This window comes from Protobothrops mucrosquamatus, unplaced genomic scaffold (genome assembly GCF_001527695.2).
Source record: "Protobothrops mucrosquamatus isolate PMUCROS unplaced genomic scaffold, P.Mucros_1.0 scaffold_19, whole genome shotgun sequence".
Taxonomy (NCBI): Eukaryota; Metazoa; Chordata; class Lepidosauria; order Squamata; family Viperidae; genus Protobothrops; species Protobothrops mucrosquamatus.
Genome location: NW_015386095.1, coordinates 1209187 through 1230868, shown reverse-complemented (window position 1 = coordinate 1230868; position 21682 = coordinate 1209187). Strand labels below are relative to the sequence as shown.

General features: G+C 40.1%; 1 protein-coding gene across 2 annotated transcripts in view; it reads left to right on the top strand.

Annotated features, from left to right (window-relative positions):
• MGAT4A (alpha-1,3-mannosyl-glycoprotein 4-beta-N-acetylglucosaminyltransferase A) overlaps positions 1 to 21682 on the top strand; it is an 85945-nt gene that overhangs the window by 48481 nt on the left and 15782 nt on the right. For both annotated transcript variants that reach the window (XM_015831133.2, XM_015831191.1), the window contains exons 5-9: positions 9584 to 9717; positions 12576 to 12622; positions 13310 to 13423; positions 15434 to 15509; positions 20704 to 20818. In XM_015831133.2, coding sequence (XP_015686619.1) covers positions 9584 to 9717; positions 12576 to 12622; positions 13310 to 13423; positions 15434 to 15509; positions 20704 to 20818 — 486 coding nt within the window. The remainder of the gene's footprint in view (positions 1 to 9583; positions 9718 to 12575; positions 12623 to 13309; positions 13424 to 15433; positions 15510 to 20703; positions 20819 to 21682) is intronic.

Sequence of the window (21682 nt, the reverse complement as noted above, 5' to 3'; positions counted from 1 at the left end):
TCATGAAAACAGTGAGGAATCAGCCCAGAACTACATGGGAGGATCTTGTCAAAGATCTCAAGGCAGCTGGGACCATAGCCATCAAGAAAACAATTGGTAACACACTACGCCATGAAGGACTGAAATCCTGCAGCGCCTGCAAGGTCTCCCTGCTGAAGAAAGCACATGTACAGGCCTGTCTGAAGTTTGCCAATGAACATCTGAATAATTCAGAGGAGAACTGGGTGAAAGTGTTGTGGTTGTCAACACTGTGACACTGGATGTTCCCATTCTGACAACTAAGGAAAATTGCAACCAATTTTACTCTGCTTTCAGCTTGCTTTTTCTGTTGTTTAGGAATCAGATGTAGAAGGGGAGATGGGGTGAATGCTTGAGCTCAGCTAACCACAATAATAATGCAACTCGTGGGAACTCAAGGTCACAAACTGATAACGTTTTGGCGGGCTGAGGAGCTGGAGAAGGAGCCCGCACTTCAGGCTAATTGGAGAATGTGATTAGTGACTCTTCCAGGGTGTGGGAATTGCAACTTGTTACTTTGTATCTGGGGGAAGGGAATTTAGTTTTGGATTCAACTATGTAGTGCTGATACTGTGTATCCTAATAAAATGTTCTTTAAGGAAGAATTCTTGCCTTGAAGTTCTTTTGATAGGTTTCATTTATCAGAACCATGACAGTGGTCAGATGAGACCAAAATTGAGCTCTTTAGCATCAGCTCAACTGATGAGGAGTAGGAATGCTGCCTATGACCTCAAGAACACCATCCCCACTATCAAACATAGAGATGGAAACATTATGCTTTGGGGCCTATATGATAACGAAAAACAGATGGTGTTGATATTCATTGATGCGCAAAAAGCATTTGACAACGTCAAAGGGGACAGGACAACTTCACCCCATCAAAGGGACGATGGATGGGACCATGTACCGTCAAATCTTGGATGAGACCTTCCTTCCCTCAGCCAGGGCATTGAAAATGGGTCGTGACAATGACCCAAAACTCACGGCCAAGGCAACAAAGAAGTGGCTCAAGAAGAAGCACATTATGGTCCTGGAGTGACCTAGCCAGTCTCCAGACCTTAATCCCATAGAAAATCTGTGGAGGGAGCTGCCAAAAGTCAGCCTCAAAACCTTAATGACTTGGAGAGGATCTGCAAAGAGGAGTGGGACAAAATCCCTCCTGAGATGTGTGCAAACCTGGTGGCCAACTACAAGAAACATCTGACCTCTGTGATTGCAAACAAGGGTTTTGCCACCAAGTACTAAGTCATGTTTTGTCGGGGTCAAATACTTATTTCACTCATTAAAATGCAAATCAATTGATAACTTTTTTGAAATGCATTTTTCTGGATTTTTTTGTTGTTATTCTGTCTCTCACTGTTAAAATAAACCTACCATTAAACTTATTGACTGATCATTTCTTTGTCAGTGGGCAAACGTATAAAATCAGAAGGGGATCAAATAATTTTTTCCCTCGATGTATATTAGACTTCAGACATTATAGTAAATGTATATTTTCTTTCAAAAATTATAATCCTAAACATATGTGCTTGAGAAAAAATATGGCTGCTTGATTAGAATTTTGGATATTTGCAAGGCAGTATTTTCCCATATATAATGTTTATAGATTTACACGTAATCCTTGTTTAGTGACCTGGCTAGAATAAGATCATATAGTTGTAATTTCACATAGTGACTCATTTGTTTAACCACTGAGTTGCTGGCCCCAATGGTAGTTGCTAAATGAGGACTACCAGTATTTAAAAGATTTATAAGGCCATCCCTCTACAACTTGCAATTCTGGGTGTTGTAAAAACTATTATACATCAGCAGTAAATACATCTACAGTAAAAATAAATACAAAAACCAACAAAAAAAACCCCACACGGCCAAAACCCAAAGATATAATGAACACACAATTGAGATGGCTATATATAAAAAAACAAGCATCATAGATTAGCTTATCCACCATCTTGGCCATACATAGGTGAAAAGCCAGCTTGTGGCAATTTGAACATCTGGGTAAACTCATTCCAAAGGGCAGGGGCAGAATAGAGAAGGCCCATTTGCTAGGTCCTATTAGGTAATATTGTTTCAGAGAGGGAACCTGGAGTGGTGCCCATTTTGTGCAACCTTGTTTTATCGGTATGATACTGGGTTGCTATGCTTATATTACTGATTTTGTACACTGGATGTAATGTTTTCCTTATCTAATTTTGGATGGCTTATTTTTATAGAGCAATCAGCTTTAGTGAGAAAATGCATTTTGCAGGCTTTACACTCTTTTGAGGCAACAGGTTTTCTTTGTTCTAATGCATGTTAGGCATGAAAGACACAAGGTCACGCATTAAGATTTATAGCAATCTATGTATGCATGCAAACTGTTTTAAAGATAGGCTAAGGATATCTGTTTCTCATATGCTTGCTGGATAACAACTTAATTTTAAAATCTTTCTCTAGTAGACTCTTGGTGTTACAAAAATCATTGTCACATTCAGTGAAATTTGGATATAAGTGTTTTATATTAAAATATGTGTCAGAACCCATTCCTATTTCATTTCTATCTATCCCCTCTGACTTAAAAACAAATCTCACCTTTCCCTGGGTTCTGCCATACTCCCAAAGGGGAGGAGGGATGTGCCTGCGGAGTTATTGCTTTCACTTCGCTACAATGTAACATTTGCTTCATTTATTACCGCTGTGTCTGCTGCCCGCTACAATGTAACAAATTGCTTCCTGCGCTATGTCTTTCTCTGAACTTTATCTTCCTAAACTGTCAGTTAGAATAAAGGAGGAAATAAGGAATGTAACCCAGTGCCTGGTTTATTTCTACGCTCTCAGAGGAAGGTGTGAAGAAGCTGCTGACCATCGCTGCATGAACTGGAGACGGGCCGATGTTCTCTCCCCTTTCCCACAATGGACTTAATACCTGGAGATTGGCCGTTCCATACCAGATGGGCGGACTGTGGGGTGGGGCCTAAGTTGGGGATATCTTTATCACTCTGTGCGGGAAATCTCAGATCCTGTCTATTATGCCTGCTATCAACTACTCTTAATAAAAGTTCCTGTTGGAAGAAACCGTCTCCAAGAGTTCTGCTTTCTTAAGATGAGGGATTGAAGTGGGTCCTTACATTAGACAGGATCTGCAGTAACAGTCAACCTGGAAGTAAGACCCTTACTGGGGGACTTTGCAAAATCTACAATGTCGGACGATGGGGTAGGGAAGGAAGAACCCACCGTGAAAGGGAAGCCCTTCTTCCGGCAGGGACCCTGCCAGCTGTCAGGATCTGAGACGTCATACTTCTCAGAAGAAGTGGTGGAAATGTGTTACCACAAACCTCAGTAGTCGATGAACATTGGCAAGAAAGATGAGTGGGAAAAGAAATTGAGGAAGGTGAACCTGAGGCAGGGCAGCCACCAACCCAGATGAAAGCAAGAGATGGAGAAATCCCTGCATCTTAGCGAAGAGGAAGGAGGTCGTGCGCAGCACTCGAACTGGATCCTAGAGAAAGCTATTGTCCTGATGAAAAGAACCCCTGGCTTTCTCGTGGAGGAGAACCTCGAACCCCGGGGCTGCACCAACACCTTGGGCTGCAACTGGAGAGACACTGAGGGGGAATCGGAAACTGTAGCCCTGGGGACGTCCATTGAGACAGCAGCTACTGTTTCAGCAGGCCCCATTCCCCATTGACCTGCAGATGGCAATCAGGATGGGACACAATACCGTCGGCGGCAAAGGCACCGATCCATTCAAAGATTCCCGTCACTGAACGCGAAATTCAGGAGGGAGTCGCAATGCTTGGGGTTCTTCCTAACCCAAGTCCTTAGCTACATGGAAGAATACGGGTGAGACATCCCCAACGACAAAGCCCATATCCGTATTGTGCAATCCGCTCTGGACAGAGCAGCTGCAGACTGGATGGTGAATCTGCATGATTCCAACGCCTGAGAGCTCTATGACTTCAATCACTTCATGTCCTCTCTGAGAAGGCGATTCAAGGACCCCCTGGCTGATTGAAAGGCCTGCGAGAGAATCAAAATGGTGAGGCAGGACAGACACCCGGTAGCCGAATATACACAAGAATTCCGGGCCATCGCCAACAAGCTAAATTGGCCAGAAGACATCCTCCTTAGCCATTTCAAAGATGGCCTAAACTACAACCTGTATGATGCTTGCCTGCGTCGAGGGGACCCACGTCGACTTGACGAATGGTACGTCCTGGCAGAGGAAGTGAGATCGACCTACTGAAGATGTACAGCCAAGGAAAACCATGGGGCCGTTCGCCTCCTGAGCCGACATGCGAGCCAGCGAAACCAACGGCTACGGCCAAGAAGTCAATGGGCTGTTTCAAATACGGGAGAGAGGGGCATCACCCCATAGAATGCCGCTCGAAAGCCCCTCAGCGCAACCCAGACCGATCACTGGCCAGGAAATCAAGGAAGTCCCCAACCAAGCCACGAGAACCCGCCATGAGGGCGACAGAGGCTGTGGAGTCCCGACCCTCTGTCAAGTGAGGGGAGAGAACTCCGGCCTACACCGCAGGGCCGGTGGATACCTTGGACGACAGCTCGGAGGGCGAACCCCTGGTAAGTGGACCCATCGCACCCATCCTCAAGACAGTGACTATATTAGCCCCCTCCATGCCCGAAGCTGTCAAAGTGAAAGCCTTAATAGACTCTGGCTGCATCCGCTGCCTCATTAGCCCAACACTAGTGGGGAACTTGGGCATCCCGGTGAGGAGGCTGAAAAAACCAATCTCGTTCGGCCAGTTAAATGGGTCCATAGCAGGAGGGGTGCCAGCTACCCTAGCCACTTTACCAATCCACCTATCCCTGGGGAACCACGAGGAAGACATAATGTTTGTAGTGACCGCAGGCATGGAATGCCCAGTGACCCTAGGGCTGGAGTGGCTAAAGAAATGGAACTCCTGGGTAAATTGGAGGATGGAAGAACTCAGTTTCTTGAAGGGGGATCATGCGAACTTAACACCCCAAGGAGCCCTATCAAACCCAGGAGGGAGAAAGCATCGCTGGGAGAGGAAAATGGGTTACCCAAAATACTGGAGGAATACCGAGACCTTGCTGAAGTTTTCAGTGAGGAACGGGCGGATGAGCTCCCCCCTCACTGACCCACGGATTGTGCCATAGAATTCAAACCTGGGGCAAAACTCCTGAAGTCCAGACTATGTTCTATGAGCCCTAAAGAGAAGGAGAAAATGGAAAGATTCATAAATAAAAACCTAGAAAGGGGATTTATCGAACCTGCGAAGCCTAAAGTAGCTGCCCCGGTCCTCTTTAGAGAGAAGAAGGACAGCACTTTGCACTTGTGTGTGGATTACCACACCCTGAATGCAATCAGTGAAAGTAACCTATACCCCCTACCCCTCATGAAGGACATGTTATCCCACCTATCGAAAGAAAGAATTTTCACTAAACTAGACCTAAGGGAAGCATATTACCACATTAGAAGGGGACGAATGGAAAACCGTATTTAATTGCCCAATGGGATGCTACCAATTCAAAGTTTTGCCGTCTGGACTACAAGGAGGCCCCGCAGTATGTATGCAATTAATCAACGAGATACTAAGAGAGCACGTATTTAAGGGAGTCCTGGTTTATCTAGACGACATCCTTATCTTCACCGAATCCAAAGAGGAGCATGTCAACCTAGTCAGAGCGGTTTTAAAGAAACTGCTAGCTGCCCACTTATATGCCAAACTATCAAAATGCGAATTCCACCAGGAAAGAATAGAATACCTGGGTTATTGCATATCCCCACAGGGCATTGAAATGGACCCTGAGAAGGTCAGGGCAGCACTAGAATGGGCACCACCTAGCACAAGGAAGCAGTTGCAAAGTTTCCTGGGTTTTGCAAACTTTTACCGTCAGTTCATCCCTTCATTTGCCCAAATAGCCCTGCCCCTCACGAACTTACTAAAAATGAAGGGAGAATCCTCAGTGAAACCCAGCCAGCCACTGAAATGGACAATGGAATGCCAAGCAGCATTTGAGAGATTAAAGAGACTCTTTTCCGTTGAACCCGTATTGAGGCACCCGGACACAGATAAACCCTTCGTAATACAGGCGGACGCAAGCAATGTGGCAGTGGGGTCTGTACTATTACAAGAAAATGACAAAGGGGTATTGCAACCATGCGCGTACACGTCCAGGAAACTCACTGAAACGGAACAGCTCTGGGCTGTGTGGGAAAAGGAAGCATATGCTGTGAGATGGTTGTTACTTACATGGCACCATTTCCTTGAAGGGAATAAAATCCCTTTTCAGGTCTGGACGGACCACAAAAACTTGGAAGTCTTAAAAACACCCAGGAAGCTCAGTCCCAAGCAAGCCCGCTGGTCCCAGCATTTTCACCAATTCCGTTTTACGCTCAAACACTTGCCGGGGGGAAAGAACTTCCTGGCAGATGCACTGTCTCTCATGCCCCAATATAACAACATGCGAGCCACCGGTTCTAAACCACTCATGCCCGAACCACAACTGGCAGCACCAGTAACCACCAGAGCCCAAGCTAAAATAAAGCCGCAGCTGAGTAGCCAAACCGGAATCAAATTCCAGAAAACTTTAGAAACAGATAAATGGTTCCAGGAAAATAGACACATGTGCACGATCAAGGATGGACTGTCATGGGTGGGGGAGACGTTATATATACCAGCCACCCAGAGGGTCACTTCCATGCAGCTATGCCATGATACCAAATCAGCAGGGCCTTTTGGATTTGTAAAAACGCTACATTTGATTAAAAGGCAATTTTGGTAGCCATCCATGAAAAAGGACATAGAAAGTTACGTGGCCAGCTGCCCAACTTGCACAGTTGCTATGAGGTTGCAAGGGAAATCGTCCGGACTGCTACAACCAGTGGCGAATCCCTCAGCCCCCTGGAAAGAAATATCCATGGATTTTATATTGGAACTACCAGAAATCAATGGAAACACTGTCATCTGGGTGGTTACGGACCTGTTTTCCAAACAAGTGCATTTTATCCCTTGCCAAGAGAACTAACCCCAAATGAACCGGCAATCCCATCGCTGAAATAATGGATATCACAATTACAAAACACCTGGCCAGTGGTTAGGAAAGCTTTAGATGAAGCTTGGCAAGCATACATAGCACAAGCGGATAAAAAAAAGAGTTGAACCTATACCATTCACTGTAGGAGAAATGGTATATTTATCTACAAAATACCTAAAATCCCTACAGCCCTGTAAAAAACTTGGTCCAAAATATATAGGACCTTTTCCAATTAAGAGAATCATAAACCCAGTAACAGTAGAATTAGAACTACCCAAAAACCTCAGGCAAATACACCCAATTTTTCAAATGAGAACAACAGTCGCCCTTACGGCCAAAAATCCCCCCACCACCACCACCTCCAATCATGGTTGAAGGAGAACATTTCAAGATAAAAGAAATCCTAGATTCTAGGAAGTATCACAGGGCAACTCAATACCTAGTAGCATGGAAACACCTTCCCTCCTCACAAAACGAGTGGGTCCATAAACGTCATGTCAGAGCACCTAAACTACTAAAGAAGTTTCATACAGAATATCCCAACAAACCAGAGTAACCTCTATACCTGTTTTGTTTTCTCTACAGGTGGATTTCTCATATTTTTAAGGGGGGCAGGATGTCAGAACCCATTCCTATTTCATTTCTATCTATCCCCTCTGACTTAAAAACAAATCTCACCTTTCCCTGGGTTCTGCCATACTCCCAAAGGGGAGGGGGGTTGTGCCTGCGGAGTTATTGCTTTCGCTTCCTCTATTTGCTACAATGTAACCTTTTGCTTCGTTTATTGCTGCTGTGTCTGTTGCCCGCTACAATGTAACATATTGCTTCCTACGCTATGTCTTTCTCTGAACTTTATCTTCCTAAACTGTCAAAACAAGGGAGGATATAAGGAATGTAACTCAGTGCCTGGTTTATTTCTATGCTCTCAGAGGAAGGTGTGAAGAAGCCGCTGACCATCGCTGCATGAACTGGAGATGGGCCGATGTTATCTCCCCTTTCCCACGATGGACTTAACACCTGGGGATTGGATGTCCCATACCAGATGGGTGGACTATGGGTGGGGTCTAAGTTGGGGATATCTTAATCTATCACTCTGTGCGGGAAATCTCAGATCCTGTCTATTATGCCTGCTATCAACTACTCTTAATAAAAGTTCCTGTTGGAAGAAACCGTCTCCAAGAGTTCTGCTTTCTTAAGATGTGGGATTGAACTGGGTCCTTACAATATGTTTTTATTTTATGGAATCTTATAGATTTTTAGATTTAGGCTTGCATTTAAACATTAAATGCACTTTCTAGGAAGAAAAGCATAGAAAGAAAAATCAACAAATCCTGGGTACTTTCAGGCCAATCTCTTGCACATTCTGTATAATTGTCTACATTTGCCATGCAGACAATTTCACATGGAGTATTGGTACTAAGCAGGCCACTCATTGCAAATTTCAGCATGCCCTGATAAGTGTGAAAGCTTGATAGATTGATTATGTGCCATCAAATCATTATTGACTGCTAGTGAACATATAGATAGGAACAGATTGTCAGGAAGAAAATCTAATTGTTGTTTCAAAGCATGCTGCTCTCCTTGAATTATGAACTGTGGGAGGAAGGATAACTTTTAATTAGATGATATGAGGAGTGAATGGGATTGTGATACTAACGATTTTTAATTGTGTAACTGACAATGGATTGTTTAAAACAGAAGTGACCAACATTTTGTAGTGTGAGAATTGCACTTGGTCTTGAAGGACATACAGAAAATGGACATTGGGACAAAATGATCTTGGTTTAATTTACTTTTCCCCTCCTTTTAACATATTAAAATTGGTAAAAAAAGTGAGAATTTTTGGTGGAGTTCCGGGCCCACATTTAGTTAAAGGTTCACAACTCAAAACATGCATCTGCACCTCTGTCCCTACCTTTGTGGACCATTGCACATCTTTGGAATATTATGAGAACATTAAGTACTCTTACAAAATGGTTTTCATGGACATGGAGGGTAAGGCTAGTTGCAAAAAAAGCTATAAATTTATGAGGATACTTCATGCTGTCACATAAACACCAATGATGCTCCCCACTATTACCTCATGTTCTTCTGACTATATTTTTTTTGTCAGACCAACTGTTTTAATTTTTTTTCTAATTTAAACCTAAGATTTCTGAAGAAGTCAGATGGGGCATGGTAGCAGTAGCAAAGGAGATGTCTGCAGAGACTGTAGTTCTCATAAAATGGTTTTTTTTAAAAAAAAAAAAAATTTGAGGACCTAGCAGTAAAATTCCAGCTTCAAGCTTGTGAAGAATATTATTTTCTCTGGCCAAGGAGAGACTAAATCATTGAGGTGTTAACTGCTTTCTTGAAAGTATCATTTTTAAATGCTTTTTTATGCATCCTGTTTTCAGAATACCTGCTGGAAATACTTGGGACTACATATTAAGAGAACAGAAAACAAAGCAAAATAACCCAAAAGGCAATCAATAACTTTTTATGAGTATATTTAAAAACTGCACAATAAGCCATTTCTCTTGTGTTCAAGGAAACTGATTTGTCTGTTTGTTTTTAGTTTCTATAGTAATGGGGATTCCAACTGTCAAGAGAAAAGTAAAATCTTACCTTACTGAAACTCTTCACTCGCTGATTGATAAGCTGTCACCCGAGGAGAAATTGGATTGTGTTATGATTGTATTCATAGGAGAGGTAATTCTAATATTGTTTATTTGATTTATATAGCTGTCCTTTTCACATATATTACTCTGGGAAGCTTACAATAAAATAGATTAAAAAAACAAATAAAACACATAATTAAAATAAAACGCATAGTGTAGCAGCTGGGCATCATAAAATAACTGTCAACAAAACCAAGAGATGGGTTCTATCACACTTTGGAGGTCCCACGTCCAAGCACAAGACCAGGTTTTTAGGGTCTTGATAAAGGCCAGCCTAACTTAATCTCAGGGGGAATGATGTCCACAGGATGATTGCCACAGTATAAAAGAACCTCTTCCTGGGCTCTAGTAAGCTGACACTCCTTAGCAGGCCCCTCCTGCCAGACTTGGAGGGATGGGTAGAAACAGTTGATGAGGGATGGCCCATAAGTAGCCCATGAAAGTCTTTAAAGGTCTATGTCTACTTCTACTTCTTTGAGCAGAAATTGTGAATCCAGGAGGACCTCCAGATTGTGCACCAGGTCTATCTGCACTGTGCCACCCCACCCAGAACCAAAGATAGAAGGTCCCCCAAACCAGAAGTCCAAAAACACAAAGCCACTTGGCCTTGCCTGTTTATCTGAAGTGATTATGATTATGATTCCCATAACTTCCAGGCACCAAGAGAGAACCTCCATAGCATCATAGCACCAAGTGGAGATGTAAAGCTGAGTATCATCAGCATACTGGTGATACCTCATCTTGAAGCTTCACATGTAAAGCTTCCTGTAAATCTTAAACATTTTTTTAAAATTAAAAAATATATTTTCAGTTTGTTCTAAGGTTTATCTCTTAGATGGAACATGGGGCTGAAGGGGAAGGAGGGTAGGAGGCAGATTAAGATTTTACCTATAGATCTTAGACTATCTGAACCAGATAGAAAAAACTCTTGTTTCCATTTTATATACAATGGATACAACATAATCATCAGTAGCATGATACTAAATGTTCATCAGTTTAGACTAGAGAAAGTAAAGTAATCCAGTTAGTTCAAAGGGCCTTGTTTCATAGATAAGAGTGCTCAGATCATATCCTAAGAACTGTCTCTTTTGCATGGTGTCCAAAGAAAACCAGTGTTTTTCTTTGCAGCTATATATTGCAGAGGAGATGTGGTTGAAAGAATTGAGATAATGGGCCATTAGTATCAAAACTTCATTATGTGCAGCTCTTTGAGGCATAAGATTTGTGGGAGTTCATTAAAAAAATGAAAACAACCTCAGATCTGGTTCTGTTGTTGAAGTATACAGTAAGGCTTTTAATGGCGGCCAGATGAGTTCTAGACAAACTGCACAAATTTAATGCTTTTTGGTGTGGAATGAATTGGCAAGGTAGAGAATCATAACTGTTATAAGGGAAATTGGTTAAGCAAATTTCATTAAAAAATATACACGTGCTTCTTTGTGAAAGGACTTGAATTGCACCAAATGAGTACTGTTGAGTGTTTTACTGTTAAGGGAAAATATATTCTGTTTGCTAAAGGCAGTCAGTTCAGGAGAAACAAGACTGGGCTCTTATAATAATTTCTGTTTGCTTAATATTGGAAGGTATTAATGGCATTGAGCCTGAAGCAGCATTGAACTTAATTCAGGAGTTATGTAGCTTGTGCAGCCAGCTTCTGAACTATATATAAAAAAGATTAGAATCCTACATATGTAAGATTAAGAGACCAGCAATTCCTTTTGTCCTTTATGTTTCTGAAACAACATTTTGATGAGCTTTGGGTTTTGGCTGGGAGAGAAGGGGTAGGAAAATTCATTTCTGTCTGCTTCTTTCTGGATCAGCTCATGCGTTTTATGGACGCTTATAGAATTGTTGCTAGAGGGTTCAAACTTTCCTGGCTGGTCCAAGAAACCAAAATTATATCAAATGAGTTGTGGACTGAAACATTTGCTGTATATGAATTCCTTAGAACAGTGTTTCTCAACCTTGGCAACATTAAAATGTATGGACTTCAACTCCCAGCATTGAAGTTCATACTTTAAGAAGTATGGACTTCAGAAGTCACTAAGGTTGAGAAACAGTGCCTTAGAACAAATACATTGGATTATTGGTTTCCAAAACTCTCTTTTAATTAAGCCATTTTCTGTATATGGAGAGATATAGTTCAGTTGGAGTAGATAGAATAGTTATCCTGAACCTAGACACTGGGATTGGATGAAGCAATGATATGCTACTTATGTATACCAAAGAAATCATGCTGTGCTGATTTTTTTCAGAGAAATTACAAAGCTAACTAAAAGGATTTTAATTGGGCTACTTCGATTCTTAACATAGTTAGAATGCAGTGGACGCTTTGCTTGTGTGTAGGAATTGGGGAGCAAAATTAGGCAAAAACAACATAGTTCACCCATGAGCCCCACCATTGCAATTCCCATTCTCCCCTCCTTCAGTTTGCTCCAGTTTCAATATAGAGCCAGAGATAAGCCATCTCATAATGAAAGTAAGCAGGTATCATGGGGAAGGACAATTCAGAACTTGAAGCTTCAGAGATTGTGCATGTGGAGAGGTCCTGCTCTTTTTTCAGTGCTTTTCTGGGATCAGATTCAGGTACAGTGCCCAAAATATACTGTATGTGCCTATTGTGTATTTATGAATAAAGGACCTATCAAATCAAACATACGAATGAGAGTAAAAGTAAACACGCTAAAGTTGAATTGAGGTGAATGTTCTGCTGGCTGTTATCTGTGACGAAGAAAACAATCCTTTTGTATGGCATTTGTTAATGAATGAATACATTTGGGTGGTTAATATAAGCCTATTTGAAGAACAAAAATAAGTATACAAACTATGCAATTGTCAAACCAATTATCCATACTATATGTAAAGATGTTGTTTTCCTTTTCTTTCTAGACAGAACTTGACTATGTAAATGGTGTTGTGGCAAACCTTGAAAAAGAGTAAGTTTAATTTATACAAGTTACCACTGAAATATTTTGGATTATCTACTTTTTAGTACACAGCTTAGAATCCAAAACTGACATTTCTAAATAAGTTTGTGTAATATATTACATCAATACACAATATACATTACAGTTATATAATTACAGTGAATATTGAGATAACTTTTCTTCTAAAACAGCAAATAATATTACAATATAAGATCCAGGCAGTCCTGAATTGGATACATCCACATGAAATAAAGATTGCATACCTACATTAAAGTTTTTATATTAGTGGTAAACTATAAAAAAGACTGCCTACGTGCTTAAGAAGTTAATATTGGTTGGTTTTGTAAAATATATATTTACCTCTATAGACTATTCCATTGATAATTGCAAGTGATTTGAGACAATATGCTGCACTGATTTTGTAGATGTAAAATTTTCAACCTCAGAAACTATCAAAGGCTTGGTGAACATGGAAGCCTCTTCATGAAACACAGTTTAGTGTGGATCCAGGTGATAAAACTATAGTTTTACATGTAAGTTGAAATCAGCAGTTGGCCTCCAATTTATTAACTTGCTTGGTGCCCTACATTTTGTTTCACAGCTGAATAAAAAGTTGAATCCAAGTCCAGTGTTCATCACAGATGTCTGAAGTACAGCTTCCATGAATAGAAAATAACAAAACTTTTCTGACCCCAGGTTTTCTTCAGAAATTCGTTCTGGCTTAGTGGAAGTAATAGCTCCTCCTGCGTTTTACTATCCTGACATGAAAAATCTAAAAGAGACATTTGGAGATTCAAAAGAAAGAGTCAGGTAAGGACTTTTTTTCTTGCAGGTGAGAAACTGCTTTGGTCATCACAGTAGATCTTAACAGAGATAGTCTAGGACAGGGCTTTTCAACTTTTTCACCCATTGTACCACTTTTAGGATATGGCACATCCGAGTACCACCAGTCGCCTATCAAGGTGTCAAAAATTTGATGACCCCCCCAAAAAAGGAAAAAAGTGATAAAGTACAGGTAGTCCTCGACTTACAACCGTTCGCTTAGTGACTGTTCGAAGTTACAATGGCATTGAAAAAAGTGCCCCCCAAGCCACAGCCGAGCGAGACGCCTGCCCGCCCGGCGGCGCTCTTCCTCCTGTCTGAGGTTTTCATTGTTGTGAGCATTTCTGTTGAGGATTGGCAGCGGGGGTGGAGTGGGGGGTGTTTGGTTTTTATTCCCCCCATCTGCTGGGTGGTTGCAGCAAGTTTTGGTCACTTCACATGACCCTGGGACACTGTGACCATCATAAATATGAATCAGTTACCAAACATCTGAATGTAAATCACAAGACCCTGGAGATGCTGCAACATTCCAGCTGATCGGCACTTCTTCTGGGCTCAGCAGAAGCGCCAGGATCAGTGCTGCTTTCCAGCTGATTGGTGCTTCTTCAGGGCTCAGCAGAAGCACCAGGATCAGCGCTGAGCTCCAGCTGATCCTGGCGCTTCCGCTGAGCCCTGACAGCCCTGCAGCTCCAGCCATCTCTTGCTCAGGCTTGTGTGGTGCTGCCACCGGTTCAGCTCATTCCCCTCCCCTGCTACCACTTTTTTAGGATGGTTGCATACCACCTGCCAGGTGCCAATGCACCACAGGTGGTACCCGTACCACTGGTTGAAAAACCCTGGTCTAGGATACTGTTAACTTACATATTGCATTTGAGAATACAGGATAAACTAGGTCCAGAATTAGGCTGCAAACTCTATTGCATGTTTTGTATCCAGCAGTCTTTCCTAATTTGGTGCCCTTTAGATATGTAGAGGAACTATACTTTTCACAGTCCTCGGCCATTGGCCATGTTGGTGACAGAACGTGAAACTGCCCATATACAACAGTTGAGGAAAGACAGTTTACATTATTCTTACTATTCTTACTATTACACTATTCTTCAGGAATATTCATTTTTAAACATGACCTCAGACATGAGTCTTGAGCAAAAATAATTCAAAAGGGTTTTTTCTAATCTAAATCTTATCTTTTAGCTTTCTCGTGATAATGTCAGTTTTGCTGTTGTAGCCTTCTTTTGATCCGCAAATGCTTAAATTGGCACTGTGTTTATATCATTGGATTTGGAACTTTGTTGAGTTGCTACTGTAGTATTTGGTGACTAAGCAGATAAACTGAAGTATAGTTTGGATTAAATAATGGCTAGAAAAACCTTCTATAGTGGCTATTGTGTCTGCAATCCTAGCACTAGAAGTACATGTTTCTTCGGTAATGTCTGCTAGGACTTGGGGCAGAACCAAGGTGCTACCAATTAGGACATGGGAGTGCTTTTTATGCTATTAGATATATATCAAACCAAAGTAAATATCACACAGGAAAACCTTGAACAGGATCTGCACAACTTTTGAAGGGCATCATCCAAAATTGCCATTTCACTGACAAAGGAAACTAAAGACCAACAAAGATTCCTATGCTAGAGGAAGGAGGGTAGGGAACAACTTTTCACAGATGCAATTGTGTGGAAAGTCCCCCAGTGCAGCAGAGCAGATTTTCCCAAGCAAAAAAATGTAGGAAATTGCATAAAGAAAGGACATTCAAAAAGAGCTTTTGTCCACTGATAGACTTCCTGTAATGGACCTCTTCAGATGTTCCAGTGAAGTGGTGGATGGTGAGATTTGGGAATCAATGGGGGTGTGGGAGACAGAGAGATTACTTGTGTTCATTCATTACAAAAATAATAACTAAAAACCATGTTTATGTTTCAAGCATAAAGTTTTCAAGCTTATGTTTTGTCTGCCTGCTCGCATGCAAAATCAATAACATTAAATATTTAATTTTAGATGGAGGACAAAGCAAAATCTGGATTACTGTTTTCTTATGATGTACGCACAGAAAAAGGGTGTATACTACATTCAGGTAAATTGTTTTTATATTCTGAATGTAAAAATGAATATTCAAAATATTTTTAAAATGTATAACAGTGAACATATATATATGGATTAGCTATTACAGTAAATATTTCAATAAAATAATGAAAAATAGTGTAAGATTAAAATGTTTTCTTTGCAGTGGAATTTAAAATTTCAATTTAAAATTAAAACTGTATTTTCATGATTATTTGAAATTTTAAAAGGCTTGTAGGATTCTTAAACACATGCAATATTTTTAACTTCATTAGCATCTGTTATTGTCAAAATTGCATTTTGTAAATTTGATTCAGTCTACCAGCCATGAGTGTGCAATAAGGCCATAGTTAAAGAGAATTACACATATTTAGATTTTTAGCCTCAAGGCAACTAATTAATTAATAATTAAGCAAAACTAATTTTTCCCTGGAAAAAGATACAGGTTCGTTTAGTTAAAGTGCAATGAGCACTTCTTTTTGCATGCTCTGATTTGCCTTTGAATCCAGTGTTGCATAACTGTGTAAAGCTGGCCCTGGCATGTAAACACCCTTTGTTTAGTGACTACCTTGGTTAGCAACCATTTGCAAGTACAACAGTAATAAAATATAAAATCTGACCAATGTGCTCATTTTTATTCAAAATTTGGTACATGTGGCATCAGTGCACACTTGAGTGAGAGTGACACAGGAGTAGCTGTACAAGAACTTTTCCTGAATGAGATGGCAGTAATCAATGATCTTCACAGCTTCTCTGTCTCTCCCTTCCTCCCTTCCTCCCTCCCTCCCTCCCTCCCTCAGTTTCTCTTAAAATTATGATTGGGTTCTGAGTAGGATTCTACATGATGTTTATGGTTGGGTGGAAAAGTTTGTTCATGTTGCTGAACATTTGTATGTGGAAATTTCTGTGGGTAATTTCCAACTTAGTTTTCACCCATCAGACTCCCAGTCAACCTCTCTATTGAAATGAACACATATCATTCAATTCTGCTAACAAGAATAACCTTTATTAAACATCAGCAAATATTTAAAAAAGCAGTTAATTGGTAGAAAGGGACAAAAATAGGCAAAAGAAGAGAGACGTCCTGTCTCCTTTTGACAGGCAACAATTTAGATTTTCTATATAGGTGCCTAAATATTAAAAGGCACAAACCTTCAAGAGCCACTGGAAACACTGTAGTTAATGATCATGGGCAGTCCCAAAGGAAGTGGCCTTTGGTTATTCCATCTTTAAACCTTTTATGTATATAAGGACAACAGAGTGAAGATGGAAAGTAGGATATGAAGTCATCCAGCCCTTATTCTGCAACATGAAAGAAAATTTTGTTGATTGGGATTGCATCCAACAATATATGCATTTTTGGAGAGGAATTGCTTGTGTGTGTTTGGCACTACTTATATAACTTTTGTGAATTTAGAATTGTTACCTGGGATAATTTAGGGTGTTGCCTTTATCATTAGCAGCCTGTTGTTTTGGCTTTTAGAAAATAGGAGGATGACATGCACAAGATTTTTTGTTTTGCTTTTGAGATAGATTACAAATGTTATTGTGTTATCAAAATTGTCTGAGAGTTTGATGTATATATTTATATGAGTATCACTGGAAAATATTTTGCTGTGTGGAAGACATGTTTTGGGGTTTAAGACTTAGAAGTCTATCTTGGTCATAGTTTCTTTGGTAAGTTTGCTATAAGGGCTGGAGTTGATTAATTTGCAGTTCCACTTGTTAAAAATCTGTGGTAGATGCCTACCCAAGCCTTTGGCTAGAGACACCACCCCCCTTTAAAAACCTTAAATACTGTATTGTTGAAACAATAATTGGTCATTGAATTAGATGAATCTCAGTGGAATGCCCTATATCAATATTCTTTTAGAACAATTTCATCAACTTATCAAGCAATGGTATAGAAAAAAATTCCTAAATAGCATCATCTGCATTAAAATTACATGACATCAACCTCATTTTTTCTGAATTGTGTTGGAGTTAATCATATATTTATTATTTTGTTACTATGCTCAGTTAGCCAAAGTTTTTGGTTAAAGGTTTTTGATGAAATTGTAAACATCACAACAATCTTTTAAAGTGAACCACGTAGTGTATTACTTTTTTCGACATTTTAACAAGTGCTATTTTTAAAAAATCAGTTTTAGTTGTTAATAATGATCATTCTGAAATATTGAAAAATGAAAGCATAATATCCTTAGACTGATAACAGATTCTAAAGTGTGGGAAACTGCATTGACACAAAAAATAATTCAGAAACAAAATTTAAATTTAATAATAAAAATAAATTTATCATTTATTAGATAAATATTCATTAGCTTTTTTCTTGATAGATTACTTCTACCAGCATAAATGTCATTTTTTAAGAAATATATTAAATGTGGATGATTAATTGTTATGTTCTCAACAATCTCTTAAACCCGCACACATCCACCCATATCCACACCCACAATTTCAGTATTCCCAAAGACTAAGAATATTTTTTTAATTCTTTTTTATTGTGTATTTTGTTTTTATAATTGGGGAGGGAGGGTAAGGAATAAATTATACCATAATTCTGTGCATATTTAATGTGAAAGCAATAAAAAAGTTTTCAAAATGTCTAGAGATGCCTACTCTAAAGATCTACAAGGGTTTCTTGCACTCTTTAATTTGGAAGTATACTAATTTGAAGTAATTATATCATAATAGTTCGAAGTTAAAATTACATTATGATCTTTTTGATCACTGGCTACCAGTGACAAATCCCGTCTTGTGTGACCAGAAGACTCTTCGTGCAGGACACTTTGTGCTTCTCTCTTTTTCCACTAGCCCACATTCCATTCTTCCCAAATTTTGCTCAAGAGTATTCCCCAACTTTGTAAAACAGATTTTGAGAATGTTTCAGAATGGGACCAGGGAAAGAAGGAAGGTATTTGTTTACCATGAAGAGAGAGGTAGGCCAACCCTTCTTATAAGATGCCAACCCAAGACTGAGTAATAACCACAGATGTATTATTTCAGACAAGATGCCAAGACAGATACTTGGCACACCCTGCTTTTTTTCATTCTGATTTAATGCATAGATTAAAAGCGTGCCTCCTTAAAATTAAGTCTCATTTAACATAGCAGAATTCATTTTCTTCTTTCGAAGTCTATATAGCATTGCAGCCTAAATTAATACAATAAAATAAAAAAATCAAGGCTACTACTTCTTTTTAAATGTAAGGCTAAGGCTTTTGTAGCAATGAGCCTGAGAAACCAAATGTGTGGCAAAGCCTGCAATATGGTTGCGTTGATTTGTTTGTTGGCTCTTTTAGTTGTTTATTTATTTTATTTATTATTTAAATTTATATACCGCCCTATCTCCCTTACGGGACTCAGGGCGGTGAACAGGCAAGAATAAAAATCACAGTAAATATTACATAAAAGCCTGCTCTAAAATATAAAACCACTAACAAAACCCAATCAAAACTACGCCAGGCCGGCCGCATGGAACAGATGAGTTTTCAGGGCTCGGCGGAAGAGGCGCAGGTCCGCAATTGTACGTAGGTCGGGGGGCAGGTCATTCCAGAGGGCAGGAGCTGCCACAGAGAAGGCTCTCCCCCTGGGGGTCACCAGCCGGCATTGGCTGGCCGACGGTACCCTAAGGAGGCCCTCTCTGTGGGAGCGGACTTGTCGAAGGGAGATATTTGGTAGGAGGCGGTCTTGCAAATACCTAGGTCCATTGCCATGGAGCGCTTTAAAAGTTGTTACTAACACCTTGAAGCGCACCCGGAAGGCCACTGGCAGCCAGTGCAGCTCGCGCAGGAGAGGTGTTATATGGGAGCACCTAGAGGCCCCCAAAATCCCCCGCGCAGCCGCATTCTGAACTAGCTGGAGCCTCCAGGTGCACCTCAAGGGGAGCCCCATGTAGAGAGCATTGCAATAGTCCAGGCGGGAAACAACGAGGGCTTGAGTGACCGTGCGTAGGGTGTCCCAATCCAGAAAGGGGCGCAACTGGCGTATCAGGCGAGCCTGATGAAAAGCCCCCCTGGCCACGGCCGTCACATGATCGTCTAAAGACAGCCGAGCATCCAGGAGGACGCCCAGGTTGCGGGCCCTCTCCGCGGGAGCTAATGACTCACCCCCGATAGCCAGAGATGGAACCAACTGGCTATGACGTGATGCCGGAAACCACAGCTACTCGGTCTTGGACGGGTTGAGTCGAAGCCTGTTCCTCCCCGTCCAGTTGCCAGTTATGTATGTATTATTGTTGTGTTATATGGTGTTTTTAATGCTGTTAACTGCCCAGAATCATGGATTTGGGACAGCCAGCAATAAATCAAGATAATAAATAATAGAGAAAGTACATATGGAAGAACAGGACCCTCCTTTCTTGTACCCAACTTTGGCACAAATCCAGGTAGTCCTCGACTTATGACCACACTTGAGCCCAATATTTCTGTTACTAAGTGAAACATTTGTTAACTGGATTTTGCTCCATCTTACGACTTTTCTTGTCACAACTGTTAAATGAATCACTGCAGTTGTTAATTTAGTAACCCAGTTGTTAAGTGAATCTGGTTTCCCCATGAATTTTGCTGGTGAGAAGGTCACAAAAGGGGATCACATGATCCCAGGACACTGCAACTGTCATAAGTATGAACCAGTTGCCGAGCATCTGAATTTAATTATATGTCTACAGGAATGATGCAATGCTGTAAGTGTGAAAAACAGTCATAAATCCCTTTTTCAGCAGCATTATAACTTCAAATGGTCACTAAATAAACTGTTGTAAATCGAGAACTACCTTTATGCTCTTTCCTCTGATGGATCACATGATATTGCCTTCATTATACACACAGCCTATGAGTGAGACAGCCATAACTGTTCTAGTGTTAAAGTAGTATTTTCCCCTTATTATTATACTCTCCAAGGGCAATCCTTGTCTGCTTTTTCCTTGGGAGAAATTCAGATGATTATACTGGTTTGAAGCAGAAGCCACAGAGACAGACTAAGGATTAGCAGTAGGGATAGCAAATTTCTTATCACAATAGGTTTCTGCTGATTCAGGGATGGGCAGAGAACATTTCAAATCATCTGTAGGAAAAGACCTAATGATGGCTGGATTTACATGTATGTTTGAATCTGAAATCTGGTTAGTTTAGTGCCACCCCCATACAACTTCATTCCTCATTTCATTTCTTCTATTTTGCTTGCTTGCTTGTGCTTGACTCCCTTAGCTTGAGGATGACATCGTTGTCAAGCAGAATTATTTCAGCACAATAAAAAATTTTGCACTTCAGTTGTCATCAGAAGACTGGATGATTCTAGAATTCTCTCAGCTGGGATTCATTGGTAAGAAAAAAAGGCCCTTACATAATTTTTAAAAAGGAGAAGGAGAGAAAAGCACTGTGAAATCTGGGTAACTAGTTTAACAACCCCCTCCCCGACACAAAAACAGCTTTAAAGTTACTTTCCTAATATGAAAGTATTAGTTGTAAAATTTCCCATATCATTCCTTACTAGATTAGGTAATATATAACTTGTAACAAGACCCAGGTGGTAGAAAATGGAATAATGTTATAATTATATCTGCAGTTCTTAAATAAAATGTTTAAAATTGAAGTATAAGACTGAAATGGACTTCAGTCATCTAAGCAAGTTCATCTATAGATTAAGACAAATGAAAAGCAATATTTTAAAAGCTTTCTTTATGTCTTATTTCTGCCTTTATCAAGGCCAGCAATTCAATATTTGCTCCTGAAATCTTATTTGAAGAGAAATTCTACTTTCATCGTATGTTAATATTAAACTGATACAAGTATTTGAAGATACTGGGTTTCTTTAAAAAAGAGTATGACTTTTCTAATTCTTCACTAGTATGAGCATTATAATTTCTACCATTTGGCATACTATAACCCTTTTTAAATTGACCAATGGAAACAAATTCCTTATTTGAAGAGAAATTCTACTTTCATCGTATGTTAATATTAAACTGATACAAGTATTTGAAGATACTGGGTTTCTTTAAAAAAAGAGTATGACTTTTCTAATTCTTCACTAGTATGAGCATTATAATTTCTACCATTTGGCATACATAACCCTTTTTAAATTGACCAATGGAAACAAATTCCTAATCTCCCATTCAGTAGAGGGGGGAAAAGGAATAATGACAAAAGTAGTGTTGCATCAATGTGTTGGCAGAATGAGTGTTGGCAG